The 20,348-nt window shown below is 38.4% G+C and overlaps 2 protein-coding genes across 2 annotated transcripts in view; one reads left to right on the top strand and one right to left on the bottom strand.

The window, feature by feature from the left end:
* LOC135433498 (uncharacterized) overlaps window positions 1–4,141 on the bottom strand; it is a 31,475-nt gene extending 27,334 nt beyond the window's left edge. Inside the window, exons 1-2 of the mRNA XM_064689610.1 lie at window positions 3,843–4,141; window positions 1,664–1,957 (exon numbers count right to left, since the gene is read on the bottom strand). The gene's annotated coding sequence lies outside the window, so the exon portion shown is untranslated. The remainder of the gene's footprint in view (window positions 1–1,663; window positions 1,958–3,842) is intronic.
* A 4,085-nt stretch (window positions 4,142–8,226) lies between these two features.
* On the top strand, window positions 8,227–16,093 carry serp (chitin deacetylase-like protein serp). Its single transcript, XM_064689609.1, has 4 exons — window positions 8,227–8,520; window positions 9,826–9,992; window positions 10,076–10,325; window positions 14,635–16,093. The coding sequence occupies exons 1-4, from the start codon at window positions 8,466–8,468 to the stop codon at window positions 15,780–15,782; spliced, it is 1,620 nt and encodes a 539-aa protein (XP_064545679.1). The 5' UTR covers window positions 8,227–8,465; the 3' UTR covers window positions 15,783–16,093.
* Window positions 16,094–20,348: the final 4,255 nt, after the last annotated feature.

Raw genomic sequence — 20,348 nt, 5'->3', positions numbered from 1 at the left:
TGGCAGCAAATTGTTTGCAACATGCAAAGTGAGGGCCCGCAAATAGGCCGACATAGCCAGAGCCCAAGACTCAGACCGGCGACCCCGAGCCCCGGGCATTCCCAACGCTGGAATCGACCCATTCTCCAGTTCGCGGCTAAGCAAACATGCAGGCACACACATAAACGACAGGCAGGCAAACAGTCAGTGAGCCGGTGGCTTATCTGCTGCTCAGGCAGCATTGTCCTTTCAGTCCTGGCAGGAACACACATGCATACACACTCACACAAACGCGGCATGCGATACACTCTGCACCTGCTATTCACCTTTTACCAGTCTTTTGCAGTTCTGCTTCTGTTTTGTATCCACTTTTTCGGGTTGCCTTTTTTTCTTTTCGGTAGCATACTTACGTGCGCGGTCTGCCTCAACGGAATTTGGGGGAGACGCGCAAGGCACGAAATGAATATGGATTTGCTTTTAATTACTGGCTGAGTACAAACACAACAAACACAAAACCATTTTTCGGCTGCTATTTTTGCGCCGGCGGTTTTGTTGGAATTTTGTTGAGGATTTTGTTGCAGTTATTTTTGTGGCACAGACTTGGTTGACTAACAGCAGCATACTTTATTCAAATACTGCTGCGTATTATTTTGACTAGATTCATACAAGGCCGCGTAGTCCTGTTTAACATAAGTTCATAATATTCATAAAATGTTACCGATTAGTAATGGGTAATTGAAGTCTTCAAAACGAATTTAGTTACAAATACGAATATTTAGGGGAATATATAGCAAAGCAAATTATTTTGGCTAATATTCAGTTGTTTCCGTACTTCAGTTTTGTTATAATATAATTTATCTCTGATTAAGTCTGTAAACAAAATGTACTACATTATCGGAGTCTGTTGAAATTCTTTTCTTAAGGACGTTTTTTATATTTAAATTATTTCAGTTGAATTCCACGAAAGTCTGGATTATCAAAGTAAATTGCAATGCGTAATGTGATGTCTTTTAGTTTGTCGCATCTGCTGATTTCAACTTTTTAGTTTATGAGAATTTTGTTTACCTTTAAACATTTTTATTATTTAAAAGCATTTCAGCGTAGCTGTCTGTCATGTAGTTCGTCTCACATTTCGACACTTAGTGTGCGATTCCTCAGTAGACCTTATTTTTATCGTTTGGTATGGATATTGCCTGTCATTGCTGCTGAATCAGGTCAAGCAAGGCCCAACCCAAAACTGGGCAGGGCCCATACCGCTTTCCCTTACGGTAAATCTTTCGCATACACACACAAAAACCTTGTTATGAAAAATGCGCCCAAAAGGTATGCAGCACTCACTAACAAACACACACACGCACTCACACACACACACTGGCTGTCACACACAGGCAAAGATAAAAGTGCTGGCCGCAGGCTTTTACAAAGTCGCGTATGCGTTGCTCTCGCGTCTCCTTCTTCTTCTTGGTGCAGTGTGTATGTAGCTGTTAAAATATGTATTGGCTTGCATATTTTATAAGCTACACGTGCTTTTCAGACTTCATAAGCCCCGCACACACACACACGCGCTCGCTTACTTTGCCAACTCGATAATATTCATTGGCTTATTAGGTTTATTTTTGGGTTCACTCTCATTATTTGCTCTGATTGCAAGTGCCAGGGTTAGGATACCAGCTTATCTACTTACCCATTTAACAGGTTACACGGCTAAATCCTGTGTCCGGATCCATTATTTAAGTGCAAGCGTTAAAAAGCGCGCGCGTTTTTAGACGCACACACAGGCACGCGCGCGCACCTGACACACTGTTTTATGCGTAGGTGTGTGTGTCTCTGTGAGATGTGTGTGCTTGTGTCTGCCGTTTGACAAATTACACGCGTGTGCTTTTCTTGTTATTACAGTTGTTGTTGTTTTAGTTGTTTTTTAGACGTTGTTGTTGTTCACACATTCTGTAGCATACTTTTGGGATGCTGATAAATTGCTCTTTTGTTGAACATTTTATATGGAACGCAAAAGATGATGTGATTTTTCTTGCATTAGATGAATATTTAATATTTCAATTTCATTATAAGGCACAGAGAGAAAGAGCAGGAAAGAGAGCGGAATAGAGATATAGCGGGCGGAGTATGGCAAGAGTTTAAGTGCGCTGGGGACCCACATATGTCCATTTAATTGTTACCTCTCAGCATTCTCATTATCAGCTTGACTAACCCAACACACCCACCCCCCGCGGCGACCCTGTCCGTGTCTCGAGTGCGTCATTAGGCGTTTGTTAATGGCTTTTCAGTGTCGCCATTTGCCAGCTACGGCAGCAGCTCACATGCCTGAAAGTATGCAGTGCAGCTCTCGTGCTAACTCATTTAATATGCTTTATGACGTCATGTACACGGTCTGTTGGCCTGCATGCCTGCCTCTGCCTCTGCCTCAACTTTTTCCAGCTAACCCCACTACGGCCCAGCCCAGTGGCGCATGCGACAATTGTGTTCCTTTTTTTTGGGGGGGTCTCTTTTGTTGCTGTGTTGCCACTGTTGTTGTTACTTTTTTGGACACGCCTCTTTTGTTTACTTTTGCCTTCATTGTTGCGAGAGCGTTACCCATTTGAAATGCACATAGCCTTGGTTCACAAGCACAAAGTATCCCTCGGCTATACGCTCAAAGCGCGTACGGGCATCGACTGAAATACATCACGCGAACATGTTCTCTATTTTTATAGGCCTCCGAATAGCTCATTTCATAACTAGTTAGTTAGAGCTTGAAGCTAATTCGAGCTAAAACTAGCTCTATATGCTGTGTGGGATACCGACAGGATCTGATATTATTCCAATATAAAAACGTATTTATATCGAAACGTTTCTTAAGCATTTGAAACTTTTATCAGAAATGCCCAATCACAGCGATGCTTTTGATAATCTTAGTTTTCATAATAAAATCTTCACCTTTTATGTTGGCTAAGTGGTTTCTTGACTTCGTTCAACAAAGTTTTCCCTGAAAATGTTTCCTCCAGCACAAAATTTATAGCTTTTTTAAAGTTAGTAGAACTTATTTTGTACATATCCCATGTTTGGCTGCAACTTGCTCTTAAGCTTACTTAAGCCAAGAGCGAAACAACATTTTTGGATGACCTAAAAGTAGACCTTATTCAACTAGCCGCAGGTCAGTTCAGCGCTGACCTTGTGCCCTAATATGAGCTTTAACTTAGTCACGATACACGCGCCCCAAAATGGTTGATGGTCCCGTTGATTACATGTCTCAGCTGGTGACTGTCACTGCCTGCTTACTAGTCAACCACTTAGCAATTGGCTACACGATTTTGCCAGTTGTGTGGGGACTGAGCCAACCGTCGACTGCCCTGTTTGCACCTGCTTCCTGTGTGAAGCTAAAGAAGCCTATTTAGGTCTCCACACTGCCTGATAAAGTCACGTTTTAACTGTTTGTTTACCCAACCGAAGGGAAAACGCAGCACTTTGCCAAGACCTAAACCATATAACCCTAACTTTGTTTCTCGTAAGCAGTTCCGTGTTCCATAAAAACTATAATGATTCAGCTTGAAGGTGATTCTAATTTGCATTTCATTCTAGGCTCTGAAGGTCCTGTTTGAAATTAAAAGTTTATGAGTGCAATTTATCATTTTTCAAATTTAGATTTTAAAAGATTTCGAATTTTCTCATTGCTCTTCAGAGCGTAAAATGCACGCGTCCTGTTTCATGAATAATTCCTATTTTAATCTCCCGACTTTTCTAATTTCAGACAGTTTTAATTCCCTCAGTTCTATTTAGGATCTGACGCTCTCTCTGTGCCCCTTTGCATGATTTTTTAAGGCTTTCCCAGAGCATTATTTGGCATTAAAATATTTACTACTTCGCATTACTTTACTTTATTTAACTTCACTTTACTTCACGAAACTAAAATTCCCAGCAACTCCATTTTGTTTTCACTGTTGTTGTCGTTGTTGTTGTTTTGTTGTTACTTCGTTTCTTCTGATACTTTTTTTATTTTTAATTTTGCTGACTGCGACTTGTGTCTTGCCCGTCGCGTTCCCGTCTCGTTCCGCGACTGACCGTTGCTTAAAGAGCTGACAAAGCGGCAGACGAAAATGGAAAAATGAACTGAAACGGAAACGGAAACCGTTACTTTCTCTGCATCGGCTCCGAGCTGTGGACGTCCGTTGGCGTGCAGGCTAAGCAACAAACTGTTGTCGCCAGTTGAAATTCAAGTGCATGTTCGTGTAAAGCTCGCCGCTTGTGAGGAGCTTGTGTTTGTGGTTGTATTTGTATTTGTGGCAGTGTTTGTTGTGCTTTCGCCACACACGGCACGTGCTGAGCTTGAGCTTTCCTTATTGCTCGGCGTAGCACGTGAGGCCGAGCCAATTCAATTGGTTTTCTCAACAAGTGGAAAGCTTTTCAATGCGCCATCAATTAGCGCCTGTGCTGTTAATTGAATTTTCATGGCTACCAAAAAGAAGTAAAAAAGCTCGCTGCAAACAGAGTGAAAAAAAAAAATAGTTTACCCTCAACCTGTTGACCACCACAGCGGCGCTTAGGTACCGCCCAGGGGATGATATAGTGGGGCGGGGGGAAGCTTTTATTGCATGCTGGCTTTTGTCCTTACAGTTTGCAAATAGTTTTCTGCTACATCAAGGACTCTGCCTTGCTCTTGAAACTGGCAACTAGCTAAAGCCAAAGCCAAAGCGGCTGAAATATTTATGCACACATAAGGTCATCGGAGCAATTTGTCCGCTTCGCTCAGCTGGCACTAAATAAAATACTTGTATACATTTACGTTATATACGTTCGAGTTGTTGTGGGTAAGTAGGAAAGTAGGAAAATATATAAATTTGCTAGGCCATAACATTTTATGTTTTGATACTTAGCCAAGGACAAGGTGGCAGGCACAACTTTTCAACTTTTCAGTTTCCGCAACAAAAAGTCTATAATTGAAAAATAATTGCGATATAATTGAATGTGGCCTCTTTGGGTGTTGCCAAGCAATAATAAATTCATGCAAGAGATACAGATACATTTTGCATGAGCAGTTGGAGTAGAACAATACAGAGAACAAATTGTATTAAACATGGTTTCGAGTACTTTGTCTTTATTTTAAACCATAACTGAAGACAAGGGAGCTTTGACAGTTAGCTCCACCTAGCGTATTTTAATCGAGCTAATCTAAGCTTTCGTGTAACTTTTTGTTAAATCATTCAAATTCAATATCCATTAAGGTTTTTAAAATCTTTTCGAGGTCAAAATTAACTGAGCACTGCTTTTTATATTTAAAAGTGGTCATTTAAATGCTTCTAAGTGTTACATATATTATATATTTAAGAGATATTCAACAAAGCTAGTCGCCCTGAGAGATTGTAAAGGCTAGACATAAAATTTTTATGGTACCAAGTGTTACGTTATTCTTCTTAGACATATTTTATATATATTTCAACAGCAAGTATTCTCAGCGACTGGGTAAAGTCTGAAACTAGAGGTTGTTCAGCTTAACGGCACCAAATCTTATATGCGTATACTTAATGCAGTTAAAGTTTATTGAATGTCTGCGATGATGCAAACAGCTACTTATTCATATTATAGGGCCAGCGGATTGATAACCTGCTTTAAATTAAGTCTCTTAAGGGTGATGGAAATATTTTATGCACATTGTGGACAAAATGTTGATTAACAATTTACCAAGTTTACAATCAGCTGCCAGTCTGGGTAAGAAATATAAAGTGTTTATGGTGCATATATTTAATACATAAAATATTTACACTATCGATTTGCGGTTTTTTGAGACAAAGCAGCAGACCGCAAGACTAACAGCTTAAGACAACAAAACATCCTGGTACGGAATAGCACTTTGCTTTATAGATTTATATATATAAATATATAAACGAATATACGAATTTATTCAGCTTAAACACGAGTAAATCGCATGATAAATGGTCAAAAGTGCCCCAAGGAGCAATTTAGTGTTAAATGTTTTAGATTCAAGTTATTTTAAGTGCTGCAATTTTGCATGCGGCTTTTCGCTTGAAATTAATGATTTTGGAGGAGTTCTGTTGAAACAGTTTATCACATTTAAATGAAAATCGAAAACTGGTTCCACAATTGACGTAAATTTCGTCAAGTTTGATTTGGCGAAGCGGAAACCGGGCAGCCCAAAATCTATTGGATATTTAATTTTATATGTAAATCTGAGCGCTAGTCAACAACGTGTTGGCTGACTTTTTGCTCCTCTTCGCAAATGTCAAGTGTGGCGAAAAAGAAGAAAAAACTATGAGACTCGAAATAGACAATGACAGCTCAAAAAGGTCTCTAGTCTTATGCGAATGACAAGCAGCACAGAAAAAAAAGATACAGAAAGACACACTTTGGCACACTTTAAAGTTGAAGCGACGACGTTGGCAGTTCGTCACGCCTTTCGACGCCCCACCGTCATTTAGCAACCGCGGTCTATGGGCCATTATTGTTTTTAATTTGGCTTTAAACTGATCAAGGTCGCAGCGACAAAAAAGCGGATTTAAATTGGAACGACAAGATGCCAGACACGATAGTTAGCCACATGGAAACAAACAGTCTAACTAAACGATATTTTTTCGATTCGATTAGTTTGTTATTGAAGTACTTATTTGTTTTATCAATATGAAAAAACAAAAAGCGGTAATTAGTAGCTTTAATTTCATTACAAATAGGAATTTTAGATTTTAAACTGCAATTTTTCCTTATGACTGAAACTGGAGGATTTTGATAGTCGAGAGATAGAAGTTGGTTTCGATTATATAATTCCATAACCTTGGGCTCTAATTTTTATTTAACAAATTAAATGAAAGACAAAGACATATGTCTTAAATTTAGATGCTATTATATACCACTTTTCATTTAAAGCGGAGTAGTTTGAATATTTTATTAAACCAATTTTTTAAAATTCTTTTGTATTATAAAAAATATATAAATAACACGATTTGGGGAGACTGGGGAGACTATGAAGTGGATACAAATTTACTTAGATGTATGTGGGAAATTCTATTCCATAATTTATTATAAATAATGTATAAATAAAACAGTTTAGGTAGCCTGCAGAACGGGTATATGTGGATAAGTTCATTCCACATTCTATTGCTCTAATTTGAAGCTCTGATATGTTAATAAAAATCAAAAACAGGTCCCAACTGATTAAAATAATTTAACACGATCTTTTTAAATTTAGACTCCATATTAATAAATATCGACGATTATTATTAACATATTTATTATTATTAAATTTATTATCATTTTAATTATCATCATTTTAATAATTATCATTATCATTATTATTATTATTATTATTATTATTATTATTATTATTATTATTATTATTATTATTATTATTATTATTATTATTATTATTATTATTATTATTATTATTATTATTATTATTATTATTATTTTTATTATTATTATTATTATTATTATTAATATTATTTTTATTATTATTATTATTATTATCATTATTGTTCATGTTATTTTTTAAGTATTGAGAAACGTATTGAAATATAAATAATTGGCCCAGGGAAGATCGGTTAAATACTGTAAAAAGGCCAGGTAGTAACTGTCCTAAATTTGACAAGTGTGCTTTTTACATTTTGGTTATGATGAGATAAGTGTTGAATGTCGGTCGTATTGTCGCTAGGGTATACAAACTTCAGAAACCCAAAAATAACTGTTAAATCATGTTGTTCGATATGTCTGAACGTATGTGAGCATACTTATTTTAATGAGGATACGCCCAGATATGAGTGTCTGGAATTTGCCAACGAAGCGCTCAAAGCTTCAGACATAAAGCCAAGAATTTAATTTGCAGCAGCAAGTGGGCAGCAGCGACAATAGCGAATGCTGTCCACACATTTGCAGTCCACAGAGGTGGGCTCAACACGCGCTGCAGCTGCTACTCACCACGGGGCAGCCACCACCAGGCACCAATACAAGTAATGGCTGCCATTTTGCATATAAAAGAGTGTCGCGTACGTGCCGCACTTCTCTCTTTCTGGGCGACAGTCAAGTCACGAGCGTATTTTGAACGGCACTTGTGCAACCGACCGAGCAACGAAAGCCGTTGAAAAGCTCACGAGTGTGGAACGTGTTGCCGCCCCTGCCGTTGCCAGTGCTTGTGTTTAACTGTTAAAAAAAAAAAAGCTAGCGAACGCTTTCCAAAACTCACCACAGCGCCAGCAGCTGCAGATCGACAGCAGCAAGAGAGACGTCCGCCGCCGCCGCCGCCGTGTGTAATAAAAGAAGCAAATTTGAGTTGGTTTTGGGCTTTGGCGTCAGCTTCGAGAAATTGTGCGCGACAACGTAGCAAACAGTGTAAATGGAGCTTTGATAGCGAACGGAAGGACAAAACTACTGCCGCTGCTCAAAGCTGATCTCAAGTCGAGTGTTTTTTAACATAGTGATTCGAACAAAAAAAAATAATAGAAACTGCTGACATATCATAGAAACTGTGCGTGTGTTTTTAACTCTACAAAATGGCAAAACTCTTTGTTGTTTTTGCCGTTTTGGCTTTGGCGGCCATTGGCGCAGGTAAGCACAACATTTTCATTGAAATAGTAAAAACAAACCACAAAATATGCTTTTAAGTACATATATTAAAAAATGCTTAGTTATAGTGTGGGCTTGTTTTAATTGCTCTGTCTGTTAATTTGCATTGCTGCAGCGGAAGTTGTCAATCAATATAAAAACAACAAAAATATTTTAAAACTGGCCTTCAAAATACAAAAACTGAAAGCTGACTAAATTAAAGTCGTAGCCTGTTTGTAACCTTGATTATGCAAAAAAGGACGCGTAGACAATTGCCTGGCCGCAATAACAACAGCAACAACAACTTGCTGCACTTGCGAAACAACTTTCATTTCTGTAGGGTCCACAGATCCTGAGATTCAACATAAAACAGCATTCAGCTCAGCTGAAAAATGTAACTTCGATTCGATTCAAGTCGAGTTTGACATTCGACATTTGTGGAATGCATTTGTTGACTTTGACAGGCCATCGATCAATATGTGTGATTAAGTACATGCAATTCATGTACCCAAGTATGTTGTCGTGTGTAATTTGCCCTGCGGCATTGCCTGTTCGACTGTCAATTAACCGTTAACAGTTATGCAAATATGGCAACTGTTTCTTTCACTGTTGCCAACTGTGACTGCGAAATGTCAAAGTTATAGCCAAGCGCAACAAGTATTTCTATATATTATTTTGTTGCTGTTGTTGCTGTTATTATATTTGTTATTTTTGGCCTGGGCTTATGGAGTCTGCCCGTCGTTAGTTCTTTGCATTGGTATTGGTGACATCGTATTTCATAATGGCAAACGTGTTTTGGCCAACCCCAAGAGGCACAACCAGCTAGACGACATGCCGTTAGTCCCCGGTCTGCATCTACATATGTCTATGTCTATATCGATTTCTTTTTTTTTTTGTTTTATATATATATATAACAGGAAGTGCCAGCCATACGACACAAACCAACCCACATTTGCCATACCGAGTTCACTGCTGAAATTCTTCCGGTTTTGAAATAACATTAATCAAAGAAAATAGCCAAGCTTTGGTCTGCTTTTAGAAATTTCCTTTCTTAACTTTAATTCAAAACAAAATTCTGAATATTGCAAATCATTTAAAGATTTCGAAGCCTCAGTAAAATAATAGATATTTAAATTGCATCAAACGCTGTTTTGACTTTCAATTAATTTTTCACTCAGTTTTTTTCTATCGACAGCAGCAAGCTTAATATGCCCCTTTCAAAACCATTTAGTCTTTTGTTTGAGTTTTCATTACGTTGGGTTTTGCTTGAATTTTTTTCTAAATTAACTTATAATTGCCCCATTGTAGCCAATGCCGAAGAAGCGCGCGTTAAGCGTCAAGCCACAACCGAGGAGCCCAAGAAGGAGGAGTCTTTCGAGAAGGAGCTGTGCAAGGACAAAGATGCCGGCGAATGGTTCCGTTTGGTAGCTGGCGAAGGTGACAACTGTCGCGATGTCATTCAGTGCACCTCATCGGTAGGTTTCCGTTAACTAGCCCAGCTCTACGGACTTCAGACAACTAACATGTTTTGCTCCGCTTCTGCTCTGATGATTTACAGGGCCTGCAAGCCATTCGTTGCCCAGCCGGTCTGTACTTCGATATTGAGAAGCAGACCTGTGACTGGAAGGAGTCGGTGAAGAACTGCAAGGGCAAGAACAAGGAGCGTCGTGTGAAGCCTCTGCTGCACACAGACGAGCCGCTCTGCCAGGATGGTTTCCTCGCCTGCGGTGATGGCAACTGCATTGAGCGCGGCCTTTTCTGTAACGGCGAGAAGGATTGCTCAGATGGTTCCGATGAGAATACTTGCGGTAAGTACAGAATTGTGGGCTTATAACTAAGAGAAAAATGGACAGCATGGAGAGGAAGACTTGGAAAAAATAAATAGATTGATAGATCAGTCAGAGATTACGCATTCAATGGAAGCATGGTTAAAATTCTCAAAGATGAAAAAGACTAAAGAATCAATCAAGGAAAACAACCATAATTTGCATAATAATCATATTGCGTAGTCGCTTCTCTTCTTTATGTGAATGCCACAGAGAGTGAAAGGAACATATAAGTAGAACCTAAGAGAGTACGGAAAACAGAGCTCTGCCAGAAAGTAATACGAAATAACTACCAGCTTTTTTAAAAATATAATCATAAGTGGGACTTGAGCGAGCTCAGTGGTTATTAAGTGTATGTAATGCCGGTGCTACATAAGGTTTGACTTGAATGATTCAGCAAGACTCAAGAAATAAGCTGCCAGCATTACATAGGATTGGCTTCAAATCCGATATTACCCCATCATCAGGCAAGATAAAAACAAGAAAAAAACATTTCTAGTGGCTTACATTTGTGTGCCGCGTCAATTTCTTTGAGCTGCTCAGTGGATTTAAGCCTGCCCCAGTCAGAGTCGCACCTTAAAACCGGTCGACGGCATTTAACATTACTTTTGGAGCTGTTCGGTCGGTGGAACCACTCTTTAAATCTCTGAAGAAAAACACTATGCAACAGACAAGTGTCTGTGAGGGAGCTGGCGAGGGCGCGGTGACGCCTACGTGCAATGCAGGTATTGCACCAAGTATAGACCGGTTTCGTAAAGCCCTTCAGAGGGAGCGATCGTAAGCCCATAAAATTCCGTTGGATTTCGGTTCAACTTATTTCTTATACATACGTTGTTTCTTCTTCTTCTTTTGGGTGGAAATGTCAAGTGTGAAATGGTAGCAAATGCCAAAGAAACGAACTTTGAGCTGATCTCATCACTGATCCAAACACAAAACTGGGTTGGGTCGTGCATTTTGCATCATTCACTATACATATGAATGGCCCGGGTGTTAGGCCATGCTTAAGTCACACACATCTCGCATGCAACATCTAAATGTTAAATAAATCAATAATTAATTTTAACCTTGGACTTAAAAGAAATAAAACCAAAGCAAATGTACGTATATCTCCCTCGTTGCCCACTTCGTCGCTCTCGGCATGGGGCCAGCTACCGAAAGGCGTTTCAAAGCCCGTTCGATTCATGTGTAAATTAGCCTTACATAATCGGCTTAAAACGCTGTATTTTTAGCAATTGCAAAAAGCCGACTAACCAACAACAACAAAAAAAAAAACAGCAACAAAAGAGCCAGCAACTTGTTATTTATTTATTTATTATTTCTTTAAAATAGCAGCCAGCGCAAAAAACCGCAACTAATTTTAAATAACAACAAAGTGGAGTCTTTCTTACCTTTTGCTTTGATTTTGTTTTCATTTCGCTTCGTTTTTTATTTTTTCTTCACTGGGTTTACATTAATAATTTGCAAAACACGATGCCGACATTTCTCAAGACGAGCCCGCATTTAAATGTGCATTAATGAGCAAATCAAATGCCAAACAATAGTCAAGAAATAAATGGCCATTGCCAGAGCTACGGCCGTCCAATTCTAAGACCTCCTCCATAGATCGTAGCTCATAGATGCCAGATCGTGTCTTGGCTAATGCGAAAATTGGCACGTTTCACAGCCGTTGGCGATGGCAGCAACATTGCAAGTGCTCAGCGAGCCATTAATTTGTAAACAATTGAATTTAAAATTGAAATTGAATAATGCAGGCACTTGTTCGCTGATCACTGTTCGCTGCTCGCTGCTCGTCTCGAAGGCAATAAGGAAGCCACAGTATGAGCCAATTTAAATGGCAACCATCTAGAGTTGGCTGCGATTAAAAAACCATATATCAACAAAAATGTGCAGCAAAGCGTCGAAGCGAAGGCAATTAGGTGTGTGAAGCGACGACTGTTACGCATAGATAGCCCCGGAAAATAGCTTAGGTCTATTTATGAAAAATAAAACATTGCAGAAACCAAATATACAAAAGTATGATAAACGATATGTTTGTTAAATAGTGACAAAGCTATGCTGAATGCATTTATTCAGTCTTTTCTGACGCTTTCATTTTCTTTTTTTCAATAATTTGCTTAGCGCGACATTTTTGAACGATTTACTAAAAGTTCTGCTGAAAGTTATATATCTTATTGCAGATTATGAGATTATGAGTGATATAAAAAGATTTCCTATTTCTGCCTTCTTCCTAGCGCAACATTCTTAAACGTTTTACTCGGCTTATTAAAAACTTAAGATAAAATTAAAATTGTAGATTACAGATTTATTCCCTAACACATTCATAAAATCAGGAAAAATTCAACAACTTCTATAAAGATAGTAAGCATGTTTCTTTCCTAAATCGTTATATACTGCGATACAAAGGTTAAATTTTCCCTTTCTATTTTCTTTGCGCGACATTCTTAAACGTTTTGCCAAGAGCGATGCTTTCTTACTGTAAAAGAATCGAATAATTGTAGTCAGATAACACAAATTCTGCAAAAGACTTGTTATTTGAAGGAATGTGAATGTAATATCCAGATTCTTTTAACTGTTTCATGCCAGTCAACGTCTTTTTTCGTTTTTTTAAACCAACACAATAAGATCCGTGATTGTTCACTTGCAATTCCATATGCCACTTGGCCGACTTTATCACGTAATCGGCCTGTGCCTGTGCACATCCTCTTGAACGAAATGTAAGGCCAGCTCACATTTAGCTTGCTGTTGGCCATAAACAATGTGAACACAAGAGCACAAACACAATGAGCAAAAGGAGGGACGGACAAAGAAATGGCATGAAAACTAAAGACAAACCCTAAAGTCGCTTAAATGCCAGGGAATATTCAGAGGCTGAGCTGCACAACCGGTTCGATGTTCGATGACATAACACTTGGCTATAACGACAGATTATTGGCAACAAGAAATGCCAACAGCTGGCAGTCAGTAGTGTGTGTGCCAGGAGAGTGAAAAAGAGAGGGGTAGAGAGGAAGAGAGAGACAGGCGGAGTGATAAAAGGTCAGGCGGAGACAAAAGCCGGGTGCGACCTACTTGCAAAAAATGATTCGAAAAGAAAAAAACCTGAAGAGAAAAACGAAGGAAATAAACAAAAGTGTTTTCTTTTTTGTTTGTTATTATTTTATTTGCTTGGCCTTTGCGTGTCTCGTTGGCATTTCACTTTGGCAAGTGCCAAAGCAACAAAAAATTACGTACGAAGAGTTTCTTTTACTGCAAACTTTCGCAGTTGATTTATGATGATGAGCTACTGATCCAAGCTCCAAGCTCCAAGCTCCATGCTTCAGGCCCAATGCTCTATGCAAGTGCAAGGCTTACAAATGACGTTGGCAAGTAGTGTATACATAATTTGCATATGGCCGCTAATGAATGGCAAACACGTGGGCGTGTACTGAGGCTGACCAAAAGCCGTAGACAGCGCCGCATAGATTAAACATTGAGGCCCTCTGCCCTGGCCCAGGTGAACGTTGGCTGCATGCCAAAGCAGTTACCAAGTCGAGCTCTTCGCTTGATTGACGAAGACTCGGCTTAAACAAAACCAACAACAAAAAAACACACACTCACACGGAGAAATATAGATTCAAAATAATAATAAAAATATATATATATGAGGTACTGAAATTGTGCAGACATTTTCCATTCACTTTGCGTTTTGGCGACGGCGGTTTTCCCGACACCCAGCTGATTTGTGATTGGTTTTCCAGGCCCGACGCAGTTCATTGAACCGGCTGCCGCCCATGTACAGTTAGCTAATTGTTTGAAATCATTTTCCATAAAGTTGATTGAACTTTACTGAAACGCCCCGTACAGAATATAAATGATTAGCCAAGACCCAAGTGCGCGGAGAAAAAAATAGTCGAAATAATGTATGTAATTAAGGTTATAAGCCCACAAAAATTAAGAATTTCTTAATATCTATGCCGGCCGTGTGATATTTATAAAGATTTCCCACATCTATTGACCTGCTTAGGAAAATCAGAAGTATCAATCATACTATCTAAAGTCTACAATGTTTTCCGCTTGAAGGGATAGCCAGAAGTTAATAGAGAACTGTTATCAATATTAACATCTTATGTTAAGTAGCTACTTACAGCCTTTCCTTAACAGCTTTAGTTTACATTTGAAGCATTTGTTATAATAACACATTTGAATTAATAAATTCTTTGGCATTTAATACTGGTTATATGATAAATTTCCTGCGCCGTGCAAAGCATTTTATTTGATCTTTGTCTTTCTGTTCGGATTTTTACTTCATTTATAGATATCGACAACGATCCGAATCGCGCACCACCCTGTGACCCTGCCGTCTGCGTGCTGCCCGATTGCTTCTGCTCGGAGGATGGCACCTCGATACCCGGCGATTTGCCTGCCAAGGATGTGCCCATGATGATCACGATAACGTTCGATGATGCAATCAACAACAACAACATTGAGCTGTACAAGGAGATCTTCAAGGGTCGCAAGAATCCCAATGGCTGCGACATCAAGGCCACCTATTTCGTCTCCCACAAGTACACCAACTATTCGGCGGTGCAGGAGACTTCGCGTAAGGGTCACGAGATTGCTGTGCACTCGATCACGCACAACGATGAGGAGCGTTTCTGGTCGAATGCGACGGTCGATGACTGGGCCAAGGAAATGGCCGGCATGAGGATTATCATTGAGAAATATGCGAATATTACGGACAATTCGGTTGTAGGTGTGCGTGCTCCATATCTGCGTGTCGGCGGCAACAATCAGTTCACCATGATGGAGGAGCAGGCCTTCCTCTACGACTCGACCATTACAGCTCCACTATCGAACCCACCATTGTGGCCATACACCATGTACTTCCGCATGCCCCATCGCTGCCACGGCAATCTGCAGAGCTGCCCCACGAGATCGCACGCCGTGTGGGAGATGGTGATGAATGAGTTGGATCGTCGTGAGGATCCCGCCAATGATGAATATCTGCCTGGCTGTGCCATGGTGGACTCCTGCTCGAACATCCTGACTGGCGATCAGTTCTACAATTTCCTGAATCACAATTTCGATCGCCATTACGATCAGAATCGTGCACCGCTTGGTTTGTACTTCCATGCCGCCTGGCTGAAGAACAATCCCGAGTTCCTGGACGCCTTCCTCTACTGGATCGATGAGATCCTGGCCAATCACAATGATGTGTACTTTGTGACCATGACACAGGTGATACAGTGGATGCAAAATCCACGCACCATCAGCGAGGTCAAGAACTTCGAGCCCTGGAGGGAGAGGTGCGTGGTGGAGGGCAGACAAGCCTGCTGGGTGCCAAATACCTGCAAGCTGACCTCCAAGGAGGTTCCCGGGGAGACCATCAACCTGCAAACCTGCGTCAGATGCCCCAACAACTACCCATGGGTCAATGATCCCACTGGCGATGGTTTCTTCTAAGTCAGCGTGCGAGAGAGTAAGAGAGATAGAGAGAGAGCGCGATTGTGAGAGAGCGAAGGAGATAGTGCGTTCGCATCCAAGCAGCCCCAATCCAAATTCCTACAGTCACCTACACACTACTCGACTTTTATTATTTCAATATACTCAAGACTTCTTTTATATTGTACTTTTTATTTCGACTGTGCCGCGTTTTAAAACGCTACAAAAACGCGCTCGGCTAAGTCTGCTGTGTTACGTTATTAAAAAACAAAAAAAAACAAAACAAAACAATGAAAACAAACAAAAAGAACAACAAAATTGACAAATGACAACACAACACAACAACAACAACAAACAGCAAACAAAACAAAACTTGTGTTTTTATATACTCATTTTTGTAGTTTTACGTTAATTTGTATGTGTATATTTAAAAAATACCTAATAAAAAATAAAGTAAATCAAAAAAAAAAACTAAAACGAAAAAAAAGCAACAAAACAACAAACTTAAAACGAAACAATTGAAAAGTATATTTCATCATTTTGATTATTGTGATGCTAATGCTGAGTAGCAGCAGCCATAAAAATGCTATTATAATGCACAAGATGAGTTTAGCAACAGTCTCTCTTCTACCTGGCAACAGACGCAAGTCGGCCCAACCACTATATATATATATATATATATATCTCCAACTACCAGTATAGCCAACAATCAACCCAATTTGTGTGCGCTACCCACTGACTTACTAACCAGTTTTGTATTATCCCAACAAAACCAAAGAAACAACAAAATTTGAATAACAAAACGCGTTTTTGATTTCGGTTTTCAGTTTCGATTTCAGTTTCATATGTAAATTTAAGTTTTTTTTTCTTCTTTTGATTTTATTAGTATTTCGAGTGTGTCCTAGACTGGTTTTATATCAATTTTAAAGCGAAGCAACCGGTCTAGAATTAGGCATACTTAGCATATATATTTGTATGCATATTGCTTGGGAGCATATGAATTTATTATAATGCAAAATTTAAGCTTATTAAAATCGCTCTTTTTATGTTTTTTGTCTTCGGTTTTTTCATGCCAATTTGTATGCACACAAAATGAGTGCCGGCTCTTATGGCCCGGATTGTAAAGTGGTCTCCGTCAACAGGTTCTTATTTCATATTTATATATATTTATTTCATATAGGGAATCTTTGGACAGCCCCCGCTGGCGCTTTGCGCAATCATAACAAATCACACAGTCGTCGATAATTAATTTTAAGCATTGCGAATTTCGACTCTTTCATGGAAATACCACACTTATGTATATGCGTGTCCATGCAAATTTATGTGGTTTACAAATTATTTTTTACTTCGCACCGCAAAATTGACTCAATAAAAAAATACAATTTCATGTGGTTGAATATATATATATCATATATTTTATATGTCAATTTTAATGCATGCATAAGTTTTATCACCAGCCAAGGTGATTGCATTGACTGACTCCGAGAGTAACAAAAAAGATGTCGTCTGAAAAGATGAGTAATTTGTGGCATGGCTTAATCGTGCCTTCATTAATCAGATGTTCAGTAACTAATGCTACAAATCGTAAGCATAAAATAAAAGAAAGCATATAATTTCCATATATAAGACCTGTGTGGCATAATATTTGCCATTACAATCCTTACATATTCAATAGACGTTTTAGCCAGCGAAAACGAGTTCCCAAGAGATACGATGTGCCCATATTCATACATATATATACATATATATTCGCACGTGTGTGTGTTTGCCAACTTTTACTCTTGCTAAGGTGAACTAGTTGTAAAGTGGACGCTTTGCATAAATCGTGTATGAAAAGCGAACGCACAGTGGGCCAAAGTGTAATATTACTGCTCGAAAACTAAGCAAAACGTAAAGCTTATGTGTCAATGCTAGATATGTTGATAATGACCAAACAGCTTATTTATTTAAAACAACAAAATGTAGTCAAATATTTATTCAAATAAATATAATTTATAAAAATATGCGCATATGTACATAAACAAGCAAATCGGAGAAACAAACATAAATTAACATTTTATTTAAGCAAATCATAAATCAATATTCAATGCATTTGCATAGGCTTTCAATCACTGTGCACAACGCCGCCTCCAATTGACGTAGGCGCCCTTGTCTTGACAGCGACTCGGCTCACAAATTCTCGAATATGCTTCCTACTTCTGGGACAGAGCCTCGAGCTGGTCAACCGGTCATCAAGTAGACATACGTATGTCATATGCCAGGCATATCCAGTTAACTGGATTTCCATGTGGCGAGACACGTTTTAAAGAAACGGAATCAGAGTGTGTTAAGCGTCGTTTTGAATGCTATGCATATAAAATCCGTTAAAAAAAAAACAAAAATCCAAAATCGGAAACCCGAGTTGACAATTGGTATATTGACAGGTGATTTGAAAAGTTCACTGATTGCATAATTAAGGGGAACGGGTAGATAAAAGCACGCCGAGCAGATGCACACAAATGATCAGCAAATGGAAATTGAAAAATAAACATATTTAAATACGACTCGCATTTCAATATTGAACATCGAAAAAAAAAACACCGTTGCCGACGCTATAGGGCCTTCAGTGCTCTCCACTTGCCATAAATTAAACACAGTCTCTGCGATCCACTCGGTTCGGTTTGGTTTGGGATAGATTTGGGGAGAGACCCGGGGTGAAAGGGAGCTAACACTTATGCAACTTTTGTGTGTGTGTCTGTGTTTTTTATGGTTATGCATTTCTTTTACAGTCCACAGTTTACAGTTTACTTTTTACAGGCTCATCTTCAGCTCGAAGCGCTCGTCGAGCATTTCCTTCATTAACAATTCCGTTTTTGTTCAGTTTTCTTAAAGCCAATTTCTCTTTTTCTCTTGATCTGCTTGATGATCTTTGTTAGCGTTTCTTGTGGTTGCGACTAAATTTGTAATTTGCTTTAATTAGTATGAAATTAACTTGCGTTGATTAAACGAAGGATTTCTCAGGGCCACAGCTCAATAAAAAGCAAATATTTAAATTAAAAACAAGCTTTGTAAGTTGCTAACTTTTCGCTTAAATAAAAATTAACTCAAATCGCTTGCAATTGTCTACCATACCATAATACTCAAATACAAATCACATATACGATGATTGGGGGCAATCTTGGCTGCTCAAATTATGTAAATCCGTAAAAAAAAAGGTTTTCACTCGTCGAAAAAAATCAATTTCAATGCCGTCGAACGCTTGAGGTGCCATCATCAACATTTTCACTCTAATTGAAAAACCAGTTTAACAGTTGATTAAAAAATGGTATTAATAATAATCAGCATGCTCGAATATGCGGGCGATTATATCACCAAAGTGTAAAAACCGTTGCCAACTAAAATTAATTGTAACTATCAAAAGCGAAAAAAAATCAAAGAAAACAACTGCAATCAACATTTGCCAAAGAAGGTAAACCACTTTTTTGTGGCATCTTCTGCACAGACGAACACGCACATATGTATACTTGGAATATATATATATCTATCTTAGGATCGGATCGCAGCTGTCGCACCCTTCACTGACGCACGGCACGTTAATTGACTACGCCAATTAAAATGCAATTGTAATGAACCGCAATTTCAAGAATTCTCCAGCAAAAAATCGCGCATACGCCATGTTGTCTGCAGCACTTAGCTTTTATTCGACTTTTTGCTGACATGTTCTAGTACAAGACAAACGTGTTTTCAAGTTCAGGAAATAACTGGGCAACCATGTACATACACTTATATATATTGTATATATTGCCATTCTTTTCTAGATCAAACCTGAACCAAGTTCGTTTACAGACTGTACCAAAGGAAAGCTGTTCAGAAAAATATCAAGTGTTGTTTCAGCTGAACAAAACTGATTTGTAACTGCGGAAAAGTTCTAGTACAATTACAAAAACAATAATGATCATAAAAAAAGTATTAAAAGGTAGAAAAATAACTCTGTTTTCTGTCAACATCTTTCACATTCAAAGTAGCCTTCAAATAATTTGTTAAGCAATTATTTTGTCACTCAGAAACAATCAATCGCAACGCTTTTTATATTTTTGTTATCTTAAGATTTGCAAGTCAAAATTAAATCAAATATTTGTTGACTGCTGAGAGTGTATTTGAGCAGAATCCAAAATATTTTGCCACTTTTTACTTACATGCTTAAAAAATTCACAAGCAAAACTCATAAATATTGGCTACAAATATTTATTTTGAACACAGATATTATAATTGGTAATTGTATTTAAAAAAGAACTGAGCTTTGATCCAATGACAATAATAATATATAATATAATTTATATATACTGTTAATAGTATTTGCAGTTCTTGGCAGTGTCTAAATATCTGTAAAAAATCGACAATATCTTAGAGATATTTTAAGTATATATTTCCAATTTAGGTAGAATTTACTTTGGAATAACTTCTTTATAAAACTCTCTGGTCTTTTCAAAATAATAAAGACTTAAGACTTTGGGCATAGCACCCAAAGAGACATACTTTACTTATCACATGATCCGAACTTAAAATAATTATATAAACTATTTAAAATATATAATTTTAAAGACATTT

The sequence above is a fragment of the Drosophila montana genome, unplaced genomic scaffold (assembly GCF_035044405.1).
Source record: "Drosophila montana isolate Dmon_TW-CO22-7 unplaced genomic scaffold, ASM3504440v1 contig_3218_1, whole genome shotgun sequence".
Lineage (NCBI taxonomy): Eukaryota > Metazoa > Arthropoda > Insecta > Diptera > Drosophilidae > Drosophila > Drosophila montana.
The sequence above is the reverse complement of the archived record's forward strand: the minus strand, read 5'-3'. Positions and strand labels throughout refer to the sequence as shown.

What these genes read in the sequence shown, in the direction of transcription:
- serp (XM_064689609.1), top strand. Translation starts at nt 8,466, where the DNA reads ATGGCAAAACTCTTTGTTGTTTTTGCCGTTTTGGCTTTGGCGGCCATT. An exon ending in TCATTCAGTGCACCTCATCG is followed by an intron (nt 9,993 to 10,075) that starts GTAGGTTTCCGT and finishes GATGATTTACAG; the next exon opens with GGCCTGCAAGCCATTCGTTG. An exon ending in TTCCGATGAGAATACTTGCG is followed by an intron (nt 10,326 to 14,634) that starts GTAAGTACAGAA and finishes CTTCATTTATAG; the next exon opens with ATATCGACAACGATCCGAAT.